The sequence below is a fragment of the Vigna unguiculata genome, chromosome 10 (genome assembly GCF_004118075.2).
Source record: "Vigna unguiculata cultivar IT97K-499-35 chromosome 10, ASM411807v1, whole genome shotgun sequence".
Taxonomy (NCBI): domain Eukaryota; kingdom Viridiplantae; phylum Streptophyta; class Magnoliopsida; order Fabales; family Fabaceae; genus Vigna; species Vigna unguiculata.
Window position 1 is genome coordinate 13,249,072 of NC_040288.1, and position 15,871 is coordinate 13,264,942.

A 15,871-nucleotide genomic window follows, 5' to 3' on the forward strand; every position below is an offset into this window, starting at 1 on the left:
ATGTAATCCATGAATATAGCCGACGCATTGGTCACCCCAAATGGCATCACTACATACTCGTAGTGACCATACCGTGATCGAAAAGCTGTCTTCTGGACATCTCCGGCCTGACAAGGATCTGATGATACCCCGATCTCAGGTCTATTTTTGAGAACACTGCAGCTCCCCTCAACTGATCAACAGATCATCAATCCTCGGCAACGGGTACTTATTCTTTATCGTTAGCTTATTCAGCTGCCGGTAATCAACACACAACCGGGAGCTACCATCTTTCTTTTTCACTAACAGAACTGGTGCTCCCCACGGTGATGCACTCGGTCGAATGAACTTCTTCTCAAGCAGATCCTCAATCTGTTTCTTCAGTTCAGCTAACTCGGCAGGCGCCATTCTGTACGGTGCCATAGAAACTGGCCCAGCGCCAGGGATGAGATCAATGGAGAAATCCACATCCCTGCTAGGCGGTAGTTCTGGAATCTCATCCGGAAACACGTCTGGATATTCATCTACTACCGGGATCTGCTGATCTTCTCAGCCGTGCTCATCTTCTCTGCCTGAGCCACAATCATGTAACATGTAGCTCCAGCCTCAATCTCCCTCACTGCCTGATTCGACGAGATAAGTTCTAACCCCACCGTATCTGGAAACACTATCTTGCGCTGCCCGCAGTCAATGACGACATGGTTACTTGACAACCAATCCATGCCCAGAATCACGTCTAAACCCTCCATCGGCAAACAAATAAGGTTCAACCTGAACCTACGGCCTGCCACCTCCATAGGACACCCCACGCACATAGAAGTGGTGGATACCTCTCCAGACGCTGGCGTCGCAACTAAAAGCTCGCACCCCAGCTCTCGCATCGTGAGCCCGAGCCTCCTCACACATTCATTAGACACAAATGAATGAGTGGCTCCTGAGTCGAATAACACCACTACCTCGTGGTCATACAACAAACACAGAAACTGCAAAAGATTACCTGACTGTTTCGCTTCTGTGGTCGTCAAAGCGAACACACGCCCCGGTGCTCTGGGTCGGTCTCCTACTGGCCTCGTAGCTGGCGCACCACCAGCTTGTCTCCTGTTAGGACACTGACGTGCAAAGTGCCCTGTCTGCTGGCATGCATAGCACCTACCATACTACTGCCTCCACCTGTACTGCTGGCAGGTTTAGTACAATCCCTCCTCAAGTGTTCCCCGCCGCAGTTAAAACACCGTAATCTTCCCCGATAGTCGGCGGTCTGCTATAAGGTTTCCTCTAGGATCTGACATCTGAGGTAGTCCTCTGCTGTTTCCCCCACTACTCGATCCAGTCTCCAGCTGCTCCACAGTTTTGGCCTGCTCGACCAAAACTGGAAACTCTCTAATCCGGAGTGGCACAATGAAGCGGCGTATCTCATGTTTCAATCCGCCCTCGAACCTCCTACACCTCCACTCCTCAGTAACCACTGGAGTGTAGAAACGCGCCAGGTATTCGAACCTCTCGATATAAGCCGCCACAGTCATAGTCCCCTGCTGAAGAGTAAGGAACTCTGCCTCCCGTTCGTGCCTCGCACTGTCGGGAAAGTACTTCTCCAGGAACCTCGTCCTGAAGGCAGTCCACGTCACCTGCTCCCCACGGGTCTGCATCAACTGCTGCATCCCCTGCCACCAATACTCTGCGTCTGCCACCAGAAGAAACGTGACAAACAACAGCCTCTGCTATTTGTGCATCCCAGCACCCTACAGATCTTCTCACACTCCCGCATCCAAGCATCTGCCTCGTCAGGAGTGGCCTTGCCAGAGAACTTGGCCGGCCGGTGTTTCATGAAATCCTCCATAGCTACTGGCCGAGTAGGTGCCACTACAGCTCTGGGTGGCGCCGCTATGGGCTGCATCGGTCCACCATACGATGGATCGCCTGAGCTATGTCATCAGCTCCAGCGGTGTTCCTCCTCCTCCTGTTAGCCATAGCTCGTGCACGCCACATATTATAGCTGGTTCACACACACACAGCCCATATTAGGATTTCATATCCAAAAATAAGCTAATAACACAAACAATTAGTCACGCAACGTAACACGGCATGCTCACTCCCCATAGACCCCAAAAATCATTTTGAAAACCATTGCTCTGATACCAAATGTAACATCCCGTCAGGATATTACTAATTTATAAATAAATAATTAGAATAAATAAGACAACATAATTAATAATACCTCATTTTCCCAAAACGCGGGAAAATTTAAAACTTTATTAATTACTGATAAAAATTTAGAACGAACATCACATAATTAAAATCCAATGTTATTAAGTCACCCATTCGGGTTTACAAATATTTCCAAAACAAAGCAATACAAATAAAAAGTTTCCCCAGATCAATCCCCTCTCCGCGCCTAAGCTGCACCTGAGCCACCTGCATCACCAGCATCTGCTCCCGTGTACCGCGTACACGATCATCGCCACACACACGCAGATAGGGTGAGCTTAGCAGATAAAACACATATATACATACAAAGCTATAAACACATATATATATATAAATCCGTATTCATACACATCACATCACTTAACTTAACTTTCCACATTGCCCTACAACGTTTCATTTCGCAATCTGATTCCCGATACGGTTATTCGTGTTCTACTTCGTCTGATAATTACTTCAAGGTGACTTGCTGCCATACCTATCGGCCACAACCGATAGAGCACGTGCGGGAATACATGCTACGGATCATACACCGCAACGCCAGGTAGAGTTCCCACATACGAACAAAGTTCGTATCGTCCCAAGACTACCAAACTCGTCAGCCAACAACTGAGGAGGGCAATCTATCTGGACCCATCCGTACTGGCCACAACCAGCACACTCATACCGGCCACACTCGCCAACCCGAGCCACAACTCAAGGGTTCCTCGTGTTCGTCCGCCATCCCGAGCCACAACTCAAGAGATGCTATTCCGAGCCACAACTCAAGGAATACCACGTGCTTAACCCCTATCCCGAGCCACAACTCAAGGGATACGTTCCGAGCCACAACTCAAGGAACTCCAGCAACCTCACCTCTAAAGCACTACCAGAAGCCTTGTAGAACACCCTATGAAGTCCAACAACTGGGACTTACAGCAGCTAAACCGCCTAGCGGGGGACACGTACCGCTAGGCGCCACAGCTTCCAGACCGCCTGGCGGGGGACACGTACCGCCAGGCGCCAAGCGCCTCGACACACAAAGTCTGCAACCACCGCCTGGCGGGACAGTATACACCGCCAGGCGGACGCTGTTCCAGGGATCACGTAATTCTTCGCCATCGCCTGGCGGAACCCCCTTGCCGCCAGGCGCCTCCTGCACCAGAACCCCACTGTTGCTTCTCTACCGCCTGGCGGACCTAACTCTGTCGCCAGGCGCCGTGTCAGTACTTATGCAGTACTGGTTTTTGGTCAATTTCCCTTCGCATCTTGCCCTCACCCCCATCCTTAATCCATCATACTCCTAACTCAGTGCATGGTATGGTACATTTAGACGAAATTGTACCACTCCCCCACTCTACTACAACTCTCTCTAAAATAATTACCAACTAAGAAACTCACTCATAATTAGGTGTCATCCTTATTTTTCCCAATATCATACAGCCACGCAGTTTTATTAAAAACTCTAGCAGTACTAGAATATTCCGTGTCCTAACATACTCCCCAAGCTCCCTATTACCACCATCTCAATCAGTTTATACACTCCTCAAGTTCGCTTGTTTAGTAAGGGTAAATTATCATTACCGTAATAAAACCTCTACACTTCAATTTACCAAGAGCCCAAACATCAATTATCCCATCAGCACCCTCCCAGACCAGAATAACCCCAATCATCTACGCCACTGAACTAGCGCCTGGCGGCTAGTCTCATGCCGCCAGGCGGTGCATCAGAATTCTGGTAGAATTTCCAGAATTCCCACCCCTTAGCAGTCTCACTTTCCCTTGCTTTTCATTCCCGATTCAACTCCTTCATAGCTCGCCATCTTCTTATATATCGTCTTCCTCGCTACTTACACTCACACCTATTCAAATTATTCCAGCATTCCAATCACAGCCCACTCTCACAACATCAAACCCCAATTGTTCAACCCTAACTGCTTGGTCACTGTTCCATTAAAGTTCCTTGTCAATTTCACTCGAAACCCATGCACCTCCCTACCAGATCCACTCATAAGTCTCACCCCTTGCTTTCCTCCCGAACAATTCACGCCAAACACTCAAGAAAAGCTTAAAACGAGTAGTTCACCCGCGCCGCCTGGCGATCATAACCAATCCCGCCAGGCAGTTCATCCCAAAACCTCCAGAATGGCCCAGACTATGAGTCGCCTGGCGGCACAGGGAATCACCGCCAGGCGCTGCATCCCAAAACACAGCGAAGTACACACAATTGGATGAGCCGCCTGGCGGCTATGTATAGCCCGCCAGGCGGTTTCTGGAAAATTTCCAGAAATCAACAAAAACATGATCCAGTCACAGCATATATTCAAATTACATGGTATTTCATACAATCCAGACCAACAATCAATATTAACGTGGGAAGCTCCCCTAACCTGGTTCTCCTTCGCTTAAGCTTTGACAATTTGTAGGATCCCCTTTGATCACCCACCTTCCTTGCTTCCTCTCTATTCAGCCACGTGAATTCACCCAGGACCTCTCACCCTCTCTCAGATTTTCGCTCTCTTTTAGGTATAGTGTATCAGCTTATCAAACCTTAGTCATTAACCTAATTTTCCCTTTTAAAGTGTGCCTAAACTAAGGAATTAACTTCTAAAACGAAAATAGCATTGAATGATACGTAATGTGCCATTCACTCCCTCCCTTGGCTGCCCTTCCAGCCTCCTTTGGCTGCCCACTCAATTAGGTCTCCTCCCCACCTTTCCATATTCACATCAAAACCAAAAATGCCAAAAAATATAAAGTTTAATGTAATTCCTCCAAGACTTGAACCCATAACCATGCAATTGCCCAATCAATATCACACCATTTATCCAATCCATATTTCATGCTAGGAACTACAATTCAAGCATCATAACATACAAGAACATGTTTTCATAATTTCAAATAACAAAACTATAACATCAAAAGTTAGCATACATAGGACTCGAACCCAAGTCCTCTCGCACAATCAAAGTGCTCTCAACCACATGAGCTAGCACTTTTCCACGTCATACCAATCATAATTTAATGTCATAATTATTATCCCTCCCGTATTTATTAATTAATTATTTATTTAATTAATTAAATTCTACGGGTCTTACAGATTGCAGCTGGTGAAGATTGATCTTGGATCAATTCTTATAGCATTTTGCTTGGTGTTTAAAGCTTGGAGAAGGTGATTATGGTAGGCAGGGTTGCACTACCACTGAGGTTTGATCTATCTCAAGCTTTGTGTGTGCCCTTGGTGGTTTTCCAGGTCTGCAAGGGGTGTCTTGTTGTGCTAGTTTAATTCTTGTGTGATTCAAGAGTCTTTTATGTGTGTTTTTGCATATTTTGAAAGCGTAAGGGTGTGAAATTTTTAAATCTTTTGAAATAGTGCAAAGTCAGGCTCGGGTTGCCTTGACAAACTAGTGTAGCTTAGTTTTGAGTGAACCAGTATACAAATCTTGTGCATTACTCTTTTCTCTAACCTTCTCTCTTGCATTATCATTTAAAGTTTAAAGAATTGTGATCTAAACTATCTTTTTGACATTCTTGAGTGTTTTGACATCATTGGAAGCTGTCTTGATTGATCTTTTACATTAATTTTACTTTAAATCACGAATCTTCATTTTTTTCATTTTTCCCAATATTTTTTATTTTTGATTTTGATTTTATTTTATTTATTATTTTTTTTAGAAAAAAACATAAATGACCATGTGTCAGGACATGATCCTACCATGCATCAATTCATGAATTTTCAATTTTTTTAAATTTTTAAAATTTATTTTAAAACAAAAACTACCACGTGTCAGGTCATGGTTGTACCACGTGTCAGAATAACAGTGGCTATTTTTAATTTAGTCCCCCTGTTTACAATTTTGATTCCATTGAGTCCCCTTATTTTTTAAACTAACACAATTTTATCCTCTCCAATTTGAGACCAAATTAGTAATTAAGCTTAATTACAACTTATATATTCATGTTAAAATAATTTTTTATCATTTATACATCAAATCACTTCCTAAATACTAATATTATTTTATTTCTTAAATTTTCACACTTAAAATTTTGTACACTTGTAAAAATAAAATAATTTGACAAGCTTTATATAATTATTCATCTTTTGTAACTTATTGGTCTTATATAGGGTTTGTGATGTTAGGTAAAATTGTTATTGGGTCTTTAGGATTTATCCTAATTAGATCATCAAGGCCATTACTTAAGGTGCATGGATGATAACGGGTCAAATCGGGTACAGATAGTATGATATCCGTACCCGACTCGTTTATAAATGGGTATTAATATACCTGTTACCCGTTATCCGCGGTAGCAAATATTCGCGAGTACCAACTATCCGCTATAGATTTTATCCACGAATACTTGCGGGCACATGTATTTTTGCCATCCCTATTAAGCCGCATATTGATAGGATAAATTATATTAATTATGCATCTTTTATAGTCTATTAGTCTTACATACTAAAGGCAGGTTCCAAATCTTCTAAATAAGTGATGATGTCACCATGGATATGACAAGCTTTATATAATTATGCATCTTTTATAGCATATTATTCTAACATATTAAAGACTAGGTGTTTTGTGGTGTTAGGTCCAATAACGATTAGGTCTTTTGGATTTATCTTTATTGGTTCATCAAGCCCATTACTTGAGGTGTAACGTCCCTACTGAAAATTACTTAATTAAAATAAATAAATAAGAAATGAAGATCAAACGACAAAATTTTATTATTCCCAAACATGGGAAAATTTAAAACATTATTCAATGCGCAAAAATTCGATTAAAGCTAAAGAAATAATCTTATTACAATTTACAAAAGCCGACAAAATAGAAGAAAACATAATTTATTTCCTAGATCAAGTCCCCAAGCTAGCCCTCTCTCTGTTTCTATGCATCGCCAGCATCACCTGTAATATCATCTGCTCCCGTGTAATGAATCACACGATCATCGCCAAAAACAAACAGAAAGGGTGAACTCATAATGAAAATAACCATACATTAATAATATCAATTACCCAACTAATTTAGTCTAGTTAGTTCTTGGCCAAGACCTTAATACCACAAGGCTTTTCAACCTTCAAATCACACAAATAGTTAGCCATGGACTCAGGATTTATGATGCTCACACGAACCTGCCCGTTAGTGGTCTTTCCTCTACGAACCTCCCTGCTTGTAGTCCTGCTCTATGAACCTCCCCGCTCGTAGTCCTACTCTACGGACCTACCCGCCCGTACAAGTCACACACACAATCTCCTGATCCAAGTCTCGCATTTACTACGTACAAGCCACACACGCAAACCACTACCTGCAGCGTTATCGCTTGGCGCTGCCTAAGCGCCGCTAGGCGAAATTACTACACAGACCCACCTAGCGGAACAGCCTCATCGCCATGCGCCAGGCCCACTCCAGAGCCTCTGTTTCACGGCTATCGCCTGACGGTTCACTACCCATTGCCAGGCGCCACTCAGTCCAGGAACTCCTCTTACCCTCGTGTTGCTTGGTGACCTTGCCCGTGCCACAAGGCGCTATACCAGTAATGTGCCAGTTACTAGTTTAGCATCTCAACCTTTTTGAGGTACTTAGCAGCGTAGCGATTTGTATTACCTTAATTAATGATAGGTCTTATCCCACAACTTACTTAAGGTTTCAACTAGGGCAATATGTAATTCAATAATTTAAAACCACAAGTGTATATTCATCTTCACTCATGCCAATGCTTTAGAATTTCCCAACGCCTATTTTCTTCATGAATCCACTTCCAACAACCAATTCCAATCACCTTTCTTATGTGTAATTATTCTCAATACCTCATATATACCTGACGACTTCATTTACCAATACAGTGGTTCCCAATACCCCATTCACTTAATATATACTACACCTAACCCAAGGTTTCACTTTCAATCCTATTCTAACCCCCCTCTTTTAGCCTCTGATTTCACCTTCGCATAATTATAAATGATAGGATTTTCACTTAACCCACACATAACCCAAAACGTGCACCAACTGTCAAAAGCCGCAATCGTTGCTACTGCATTGCCTCTCGCCTGGTGACGCATTCTTGCCGCCAAGCGGCACATCATTTTCTGGGTAAAAATCCAGATTTTTCTCACGGCAATGACCATCCCAAAACCCCAATTTGCATTCCAATCAGTTAATTACATAACACTAGACCACATAAGACTCACCTTCTTCATTCTCTTCCAGTAAAATCATAGAATCACAATTTCGTTCTTATTACACTATAGAAGTCAATTCAATGAATCATTCCCCAAACCCTAACCATGTTACCGTAATCCAATGCTTCCCATTCAATCCCCAAGATTCATACACACAGGTAAACATTCGTGATATAACACCTCTCATACTTTTACATTGTACACATAAACAATTCCAGAGAATCCAATCAATCACAAAATTCATATATACTCACATCTTAAATCGGTTCCAACACACACGTTATTTTCCCCTTCTTATTTTCCTAACCCTTTGCATGCTTACAATTCACATAAGACACAATCAAAGCTATATACTTATTCCGCATGCCCTCACAATTTCATTACATTTAAAGTATGATTATCATGTTCTCATATTTGCCAAAAACCCGTCATGATCATGCAATACTCAGTCATAGTGATATCATCAATAGTGACCTTTTTCACACACTTATAACATCATACATTCAAGCTAACATATATAGGTTCATATATTCAACATGGCTTAGGAAGCACTACTAAAAACATACTCATCAATCACACATCTATATATTATATATATACATTTACCAATCAAGCCATACCAGAATTTAAGCACACTTAATCATCCATTAATAATCATACTATTAGGGAATTAAAACAACAAATAATGAGTGATGTATATCTCTAGTTGTAGACATCCAATGCAAATATCCACTATTCAAAGTGAATAATAACATGTTATGAATCGCATGTCAAAATTTAACCTAAATTAGATGGTTAACGAATCGGGAAACGCAGTTTTACGAAAACTGCGCAAACCAGAAAAATCTGTGGCGCCTAGCGCCCAGAAATTAAGAGCTTGGCGCCTGGCGGTATAAAACCTGTGCCCAGCGGTTCCTGCTGCGCGAAAAGTACAAAAATAGCGTTTTTGAACAGTGTTCACGTGGTCTGGTGGAGTCAGGTTCATCACAAAAACTCAGTCTTTGCACAATCTCCTTTGATCACATTTTCATGCTCTGAAAAACCTCCCTAGCCGTCCCCACGAATTGGCACTCACAAACCACCCTCTCCCTCTCTCTAACCAATTCCTAACCCTCACCTTTTGGGCTTATAGAACCTAATTCCAAACTTGTTTCAAATGGTTGTAGTTGGATATATACAGTTGTACTTAACCGGCCTAGTAGAGGGTGCATCCCAATACGACCTAGTGCACTCCTATTGGCCAAGACTCTCCCATACCCACAAATCTTGCTAGTATGATCATAACTATTCCGCACGTCCCGTAAAATATCACGTCCCATCTAAATGTCACTGTAAGGCTTTAACTCTTGGCGAAACAGGTAGCGTCACAATAAATATGAACATTTCATTAAACCAAGGTATCTCAATATACACTAATACTCCTACTCTCTATCTAATACCAAAAATACAAATTCCCTTACTAACTTAACCATAGAAGAGTCTTTAACTTAACCATAAAAGATCCCTTACCAAAAATGACTTGCCAAAGTGTCGTTTTGGGCTCTGACCAAACTTGCTACCCACATTCAGACCTTCTAGTAAGATCAATAGCTATCACTACAAATTAGAGTAGAACAATGGTATTTGAGGAAAAAAATATATCCTTTTCTTCTTTTTTATTTTACATATTATGAAAAAATCTCACTATTATCTATTTCACATAAATATTATTTATTATGTATTTTATTAGCCATTATCATCTGAAACACCGCAGGTTCTTTAGGCACATTATGCAATGGTAACGCCAGGTAGGTACAAACAATTCATAGGGTAACCGTGTAAATCTAACCATTCCGGAGCCCTTAGTTTATTCATTCGATTGGAATTTTATTAAGATATGTTTATTTCACCGTTTTGAGTACCCAAAGGCCTCTTGAAGAGTTATTAAAAATCACACATATTTGTTTGATAATTTTTTTCTATGTTTCCTTGAATGTCAAATATACCCTATTGGTGGTTGCATTCAAAGCTACATCCAAATGTTTTTCTCTTGAATGAAGTTTTTGTTTTTTTCTCTTCTCAAGTTTCAACTACCCACAGTAAACATCATTACTAATACTATAGGTATTATTGTCACATACCCACAATAAATACAACTTACTCAATTTCTCCTCCTTCTCTTCTTTCTTGGGTTTGATACTCTTTGTTTGGAGATAGACAATTTCTCTTCTTCTTCTTGTTCCAAAGTCATCTACATCTAAGTTCTTTAGTTTTTATTTTTTTTTCATTCTTTTGATTTATCTGCATGTGGACTCTCTAATTTTCTAAGTTTTGATTTCCTGATGATTTTGAATTTCTAAGCATTTTTTATCTCTTGATTCATTTGTAGCTTCTTCCAACTACAATTTCATCATTTCCATACAAAAATTAAAAAAGATCAACGATATTGGCCATTTTAAAACATGCTATAGGAGCCATTGATGATACTCAAATCCCATGTGTAGTTAGTTCTAGTGAATAACCTAAATTTATTGGAAGAAAAAGATATCCAACACAAAATGTATTGGTAGTTTGTGATTGGAACATGTGCTTTATATTTGCATTACTAGAATGGGAAAGCACCGGACATGATGCACGAGTATTTGAGAATGCCCTCACAACTCCAATGATGAATTTCCCATATCCACCTTCAGGTATATGTTTCCTATAATTATTACTAATTTATATTTATAATTATATTACATGTATATGTTCAATTACTATAATTTAAGTTTAAGATGCACAATAGAAAGAACATTTGGAGTATGGAAAAGAAGGTCTGCAATTTTACTGTCATATGCATAAATTCAAATTTGAAACACAAGTTCAAATAGTTAGTGCAATAATGACTATACATAACTTTATCAGGAGAAAATCTGAAACTGATTTTGAATTTAAGCGTTATGAAGATGAAAATATAGATGAGCATGAGAATGATGATCATATCGGAGAAGAACAATCATTACATTTAACCGTTACCTCCTCAACGAAGATGAATCTTGTTTGACACCTAATTAGAGATAAAATTATAAGTTATATGTATTCCATTTTCCTCCGATCAATCAGTTGTTATATTTTTCCTTATATATTATTGTTCTTAATTCAATTACATATTTGTTTTCATTTAATTTTTTAATAGCAAAAAAATTATTAAAAATAAGCTTCACTAATAGTATTAATATTAAACTACAAAGTAAAAAAATGCATCAATTCAAATATTAATATTATTATAAAAATCATACTCATTTAAGTAGTTATACATATGAAAGTACTTTTCATTAATATTATCTAAGCTTAAATATACATTTGGTTCCTATTTTTGTCGCTTTTATTCAATTTAATCCTCATTTTGGTTCAGTGTTCAATTTGGTCTTAATTTTCGTCATTTTTGGTCAATTTGGTCCTTTTTGCTAACAATGTTTAAAGAGTTAATATTAGTGAACAATACATCCCACGTGTCAACTCCTATTTTTATTTATTTTTTATTTTACTTTATTTTTTTTATTTTTTTTAAATTGACATGTATCAAGTTACCATTGTGCCACATATAAATGTTAGTGTTACATGTCAGTTTATGGTTGTATTATTTTCTTTTGTTCAATTTACTCCCTATATTCTTTATTTTTGTTCAATTTGATCATTATGTATTTTTGTTCAATTTTATCCATATTTTTGTTAGAATGAAATAATTTTGTCCCTTCAAATTGAGACCAAATTTAATTTTTTATAGATAATTAATATTTTTTTCTAGAATTGACATTTTTATTAATTATTTTTAAATTTAATTATAAATTATTAAATTTAATTATAAATTGAATATGATTTTTATAGAATAAAATTATTTAAAATATTATTACAATATAATTATTAAATGTTTTTTCTAATAATTACACTACAACAAATCTTAATTTTACCATGTTTTTTAAGAGAGGTTATAGTAACCTCTAAGAAAAAAATATTTGTGTCAAAGGTTTTTGTAAGCCCCCAGGTAACTATCTAGGTTTTTTTATTAAACTCCAATTAAAATGCGTAGAATTTTGATTTTCTGCTTATCCCTTTTATCTTTTCAGACTTTTTACCTTTATTCATATTTTTCCTTCTACCTTTCTTCTCTTCGAATAGGTTTCATCTTCCCTGTGATGATTCACGATTCTTCTTCCATTTTCTTCGACCATTATTTTCATTCCTAAATCCTTCTTTGACCATTTTTCTCTTAGCCATAGTCTCACTACCCATTCACAAGTTTCGTTGTCGTCATCGTCGCCACTGACCTTGCCCCTGTCCAGGTTCGTTATTCGCCTCAGCCGTTGTCCATTCCTCCTCATAACAAGCCTTCGCGAGCACCTCCTTGTTGCACCTCACCACAAGTTCAAAGTATTGAGTGTTTGCCCTCGTTTAGGTCTTCTTCTGCGGTTGGACGCTCACACACTCTAGGTCTTCAATCTTGTTCGCTCACCGTTGGGATTTAGCTTTGTGATTTTTTTATTGAACATTTGCTTGGATTTAGGAAATAACAATTGTGATCGTTTTCGTAAGTACATAGCAAGGTGGAGCAAATTTTGTGAACTCTGGATACACGAAGGGCGATGGATTTGGAGCTAAGATTATTGGCACTTTTGTTCTTGTCTGCATCGTTTTCTCTACAACTAATGCCAAGAGAAGCGCTAGAGACTCTCGTGTTCCTGTATGTGTGCTCTTTACACTACATTCATTTAATTAACTTGGTTTGTAAATGGGTGTGTTCTAAATTTGTCACCAATGTGGCTAATTTATGGTGATATAATTGCAGGTTTTGGCTCCACTTTCCATTGGATTTGTTGTGTTCTTGGTCCACTTGGCCACCATTCCCATCACAACAACTAGTGTAAGATCCACGAAATTTAATTAATTAATTAATTAATAAATGCGGGTAGTGCGAGCCTTTATGACATTAAATGTTGAATGATATGATGTGGAAAAGTACTAGATCAAGTGGTTGAGAGGACTTGGGTTCGAGTCTTATGTATGTTAACTATGTGTTATATTTAATTGATTTTTATTTTAATAATATGCTTGATCATGATGAGTGATGAGATAATCCTAGAATTATAGGAATTATCATGAAACATGAATTGGTTAAATGGTTTTGCATTGATTTGACATTGACATGGTTAAGGGTTCAAACCTTGGTAGAACTAAATTAAACTTTATTTTTGCCAAAACCGTTCTTTTAATTATTATTGTTTAACTATATTAAATGTATGATTATTGGGTGCATATCCTTTGTCCAAACTGTATAAAATTCAAATTCGTGTTTCTGGAATTTTTCAGAAACCGCCTGGCGGTTGATGAACTGCCGCCAGGCGACTCATCCCTGTTGTGTTGTTTCTGGGTTCATGAAGAGGAACCACCTGGCGGCATGGTCCTGGCCGCCAGGCGACGCGTGTCTGCAACCCAAGTTGTTGGGTTTTGTTTGAAGGGCCTGGCGGTGATGAACACCCGCCAGACGACACATGCTGTTTTGGCTCGAATCCTGGGTTTTCTAGGTTCTGGGCTATTTTTGATCGGTAGAAAGGGTGTTAAAATCATTAATTGATCAAATGGAAGTGAAAAATTGTGAAATTCATAAGGTGATAAGGGAAAATTGGAGGATTGTGGCATACTCTCGTTCTAGGGTTTGAAAATTTAGGAATTCGTGGGTTAGGAAACAATTGCACCTTGAATTGGACTAGGATTGTATTGTTACATGTTATTTTACCACTCGAGTACAGATAAGTGTGTTAAGATTCGATGAATTGGTCAAATCTGGGTGATGGGGATTTTTGGGGTTCATATAGATGCAATACAATTTCTAGAAATTTTCTAGAAAGTAATGCACCGCCTAGCGGCTCCTAGGCTTCCGCCAGTCGACACCGCAGTAGTGATAGTAATGGAGTTTTCTATGGTGCTGCTTCGTAGGGTTGGGCTTCCATGAGTGGGTATAATAGTTTATAAGTAAAGTAAATGAAATGAGAGGACTATAATAGGGGGGTGTCATGGTGGGAATTATGCATGAAGAGTGAATATGTGGGTAAAAGAAGTGGATGGGTTGTTGAGTATTATTTGGCTTGAACACGATTGAAAAAAAATGAGTTACTGTAGTAGTTAAAGGAGACACATAGAGTTATACCTATAGGCACGAAAGAAACTGGACTAGGAAGGGCTATGACATAATGATAAAGGATTTCATTGAGAGTGCGTAGTTTTACCATAAGTTAATGATGTTGAACAACATGAGCTCACATGCTTAAATCTATATACTAGCGAACTGAGGTATGTAAATTAAGTAGGATGAATTGGTAAGTGGCTGAAAACACCTGATAATGCAGACTGTAACTTGGGTATTAATTGGAATGGGTTAGTGCCTTAAACAACATTCATAAGTGTACAAAACCAGCAACCTCATATACTGGTGTAGCACTTGGTGGCAAGGATTGGACCGCCAAGTGATAGTTACATTTTCATGAAGGCCCTATGACGTGAGGCACCTGGTGGTGAGTTTTGTCCCGTCAGGCGATATCTGCATGACAAAGACATCAGAGGCACTTGGCGCCTAGCGATACGTGTCCCCCGCCAGGTGGTCTGGAAGCGAATTTTGCCTGTCGGCTCAGGAGAAGCGCCAGGTGATAATGCAGAGGCCATATTAGGGTTTTGATTGCTTTGGATGTTCGTGGTCTACAAGGCTTGGGTGAACTCTCGAAGGTCGGCTTGCTGGTGTTCTTTGAGTTGTGACTCGGAACGTATCCTTTGAGTTGTGGCTCAGGATAAGGGTTAAGCACGTGACATTCCTTGAGTTGTGGCTCGGAATGACATCTCTTGAGTTGTGGCTCGGGATGACAGATAAACACGAGGAACTCTTGAGTTGTGGCTCGGGTTGGCGAGTGCTGCCATGTGATATTGAATCAAAGGATGAAATTCCTTTGGTGTGCTTGTATATATGTTTTATATATTTGTTGTTTAATTGTTAGTTCACCCTATTTGTTTGTGTTTGGCGATGATTATGTACGTGGTACACATGAGCATATGATGTTGCAGATGGATCTGATGAGGCATAAAGCCGGAGCGTGAGCTATATGGGAGAAAAGATTTATCCGATGTTTTTAAGTTTGTGGGTTTTAATTGAGTTGTAAACTTTTATTTTATGAGACTTTAGAATTGTAATGGAGTTTTTATATAATTATGGATTTGAGGTATCTCATAAAGATGTAATAAAGTTTTAATTTCCCTCGTTTTTTTAGAAATGATGTTTCAATAAATAATTCTTATTTATTATTTCTTTATTTTTATTATTTAAATTCGTAATATCCGAACGGGATGTTACAACTTGCATTAACCCTGCTACGAGTCTTGGAGCAACCATTATCTACAATAAGGACCATGCATGGGATGACCAAGTATGTTCCTTTCAAGGATTCATTTAACATCAAGCACGCCAGATTAAACCAGAGCATTTGACTCCAAATATAATAATATTTTACATCTACTAAATAGTTTTTTAAT

The 15,871-nt window shown here is 39.1% G+C and overlaps 1 protein-coding gene and 1 long non-coding RNA gene across 2 annotated transcripts; one reads left to right on the top strand and one right to left on the bottom strand.

Annotated features, from left to right (window-relative positions):
* Positions 1–506: 506 nt before the first annotated feature.
* On the bottom strand, positions 507–1,873 carry LOC114165261. The gene is made up of 3 exons (XM_028049919.1): positions 1,723–1,873; positions 1,212–1,660; positions 507–1,112 (listed from the first exon to the last, which is right to left on the bottom strand). Exons 1-3 carry the CDS (start codon positions 1,871–1,873, stop codon positions 507–509), a joined length of 1,206 nt encoding a protein of 401 aa, XP_027905720.1.
* A 10,596-nt stretch (positions 1,874–12,469) lies between these two features.
* LOC114165678 lies at positions 12,470–15,535 on the top strand. Its single transcript, XR_003599752.1, has 3 exons — positions 12,470–13,037; positions 13,143–13,217; positions 15,407–15,535. It is a non-coding gene; the product is annotated as an uncharacterized LOC114165678 (long non-coding RNA).
* Positions 15,536–15,871: the final 336 nt, after the last annotated feature.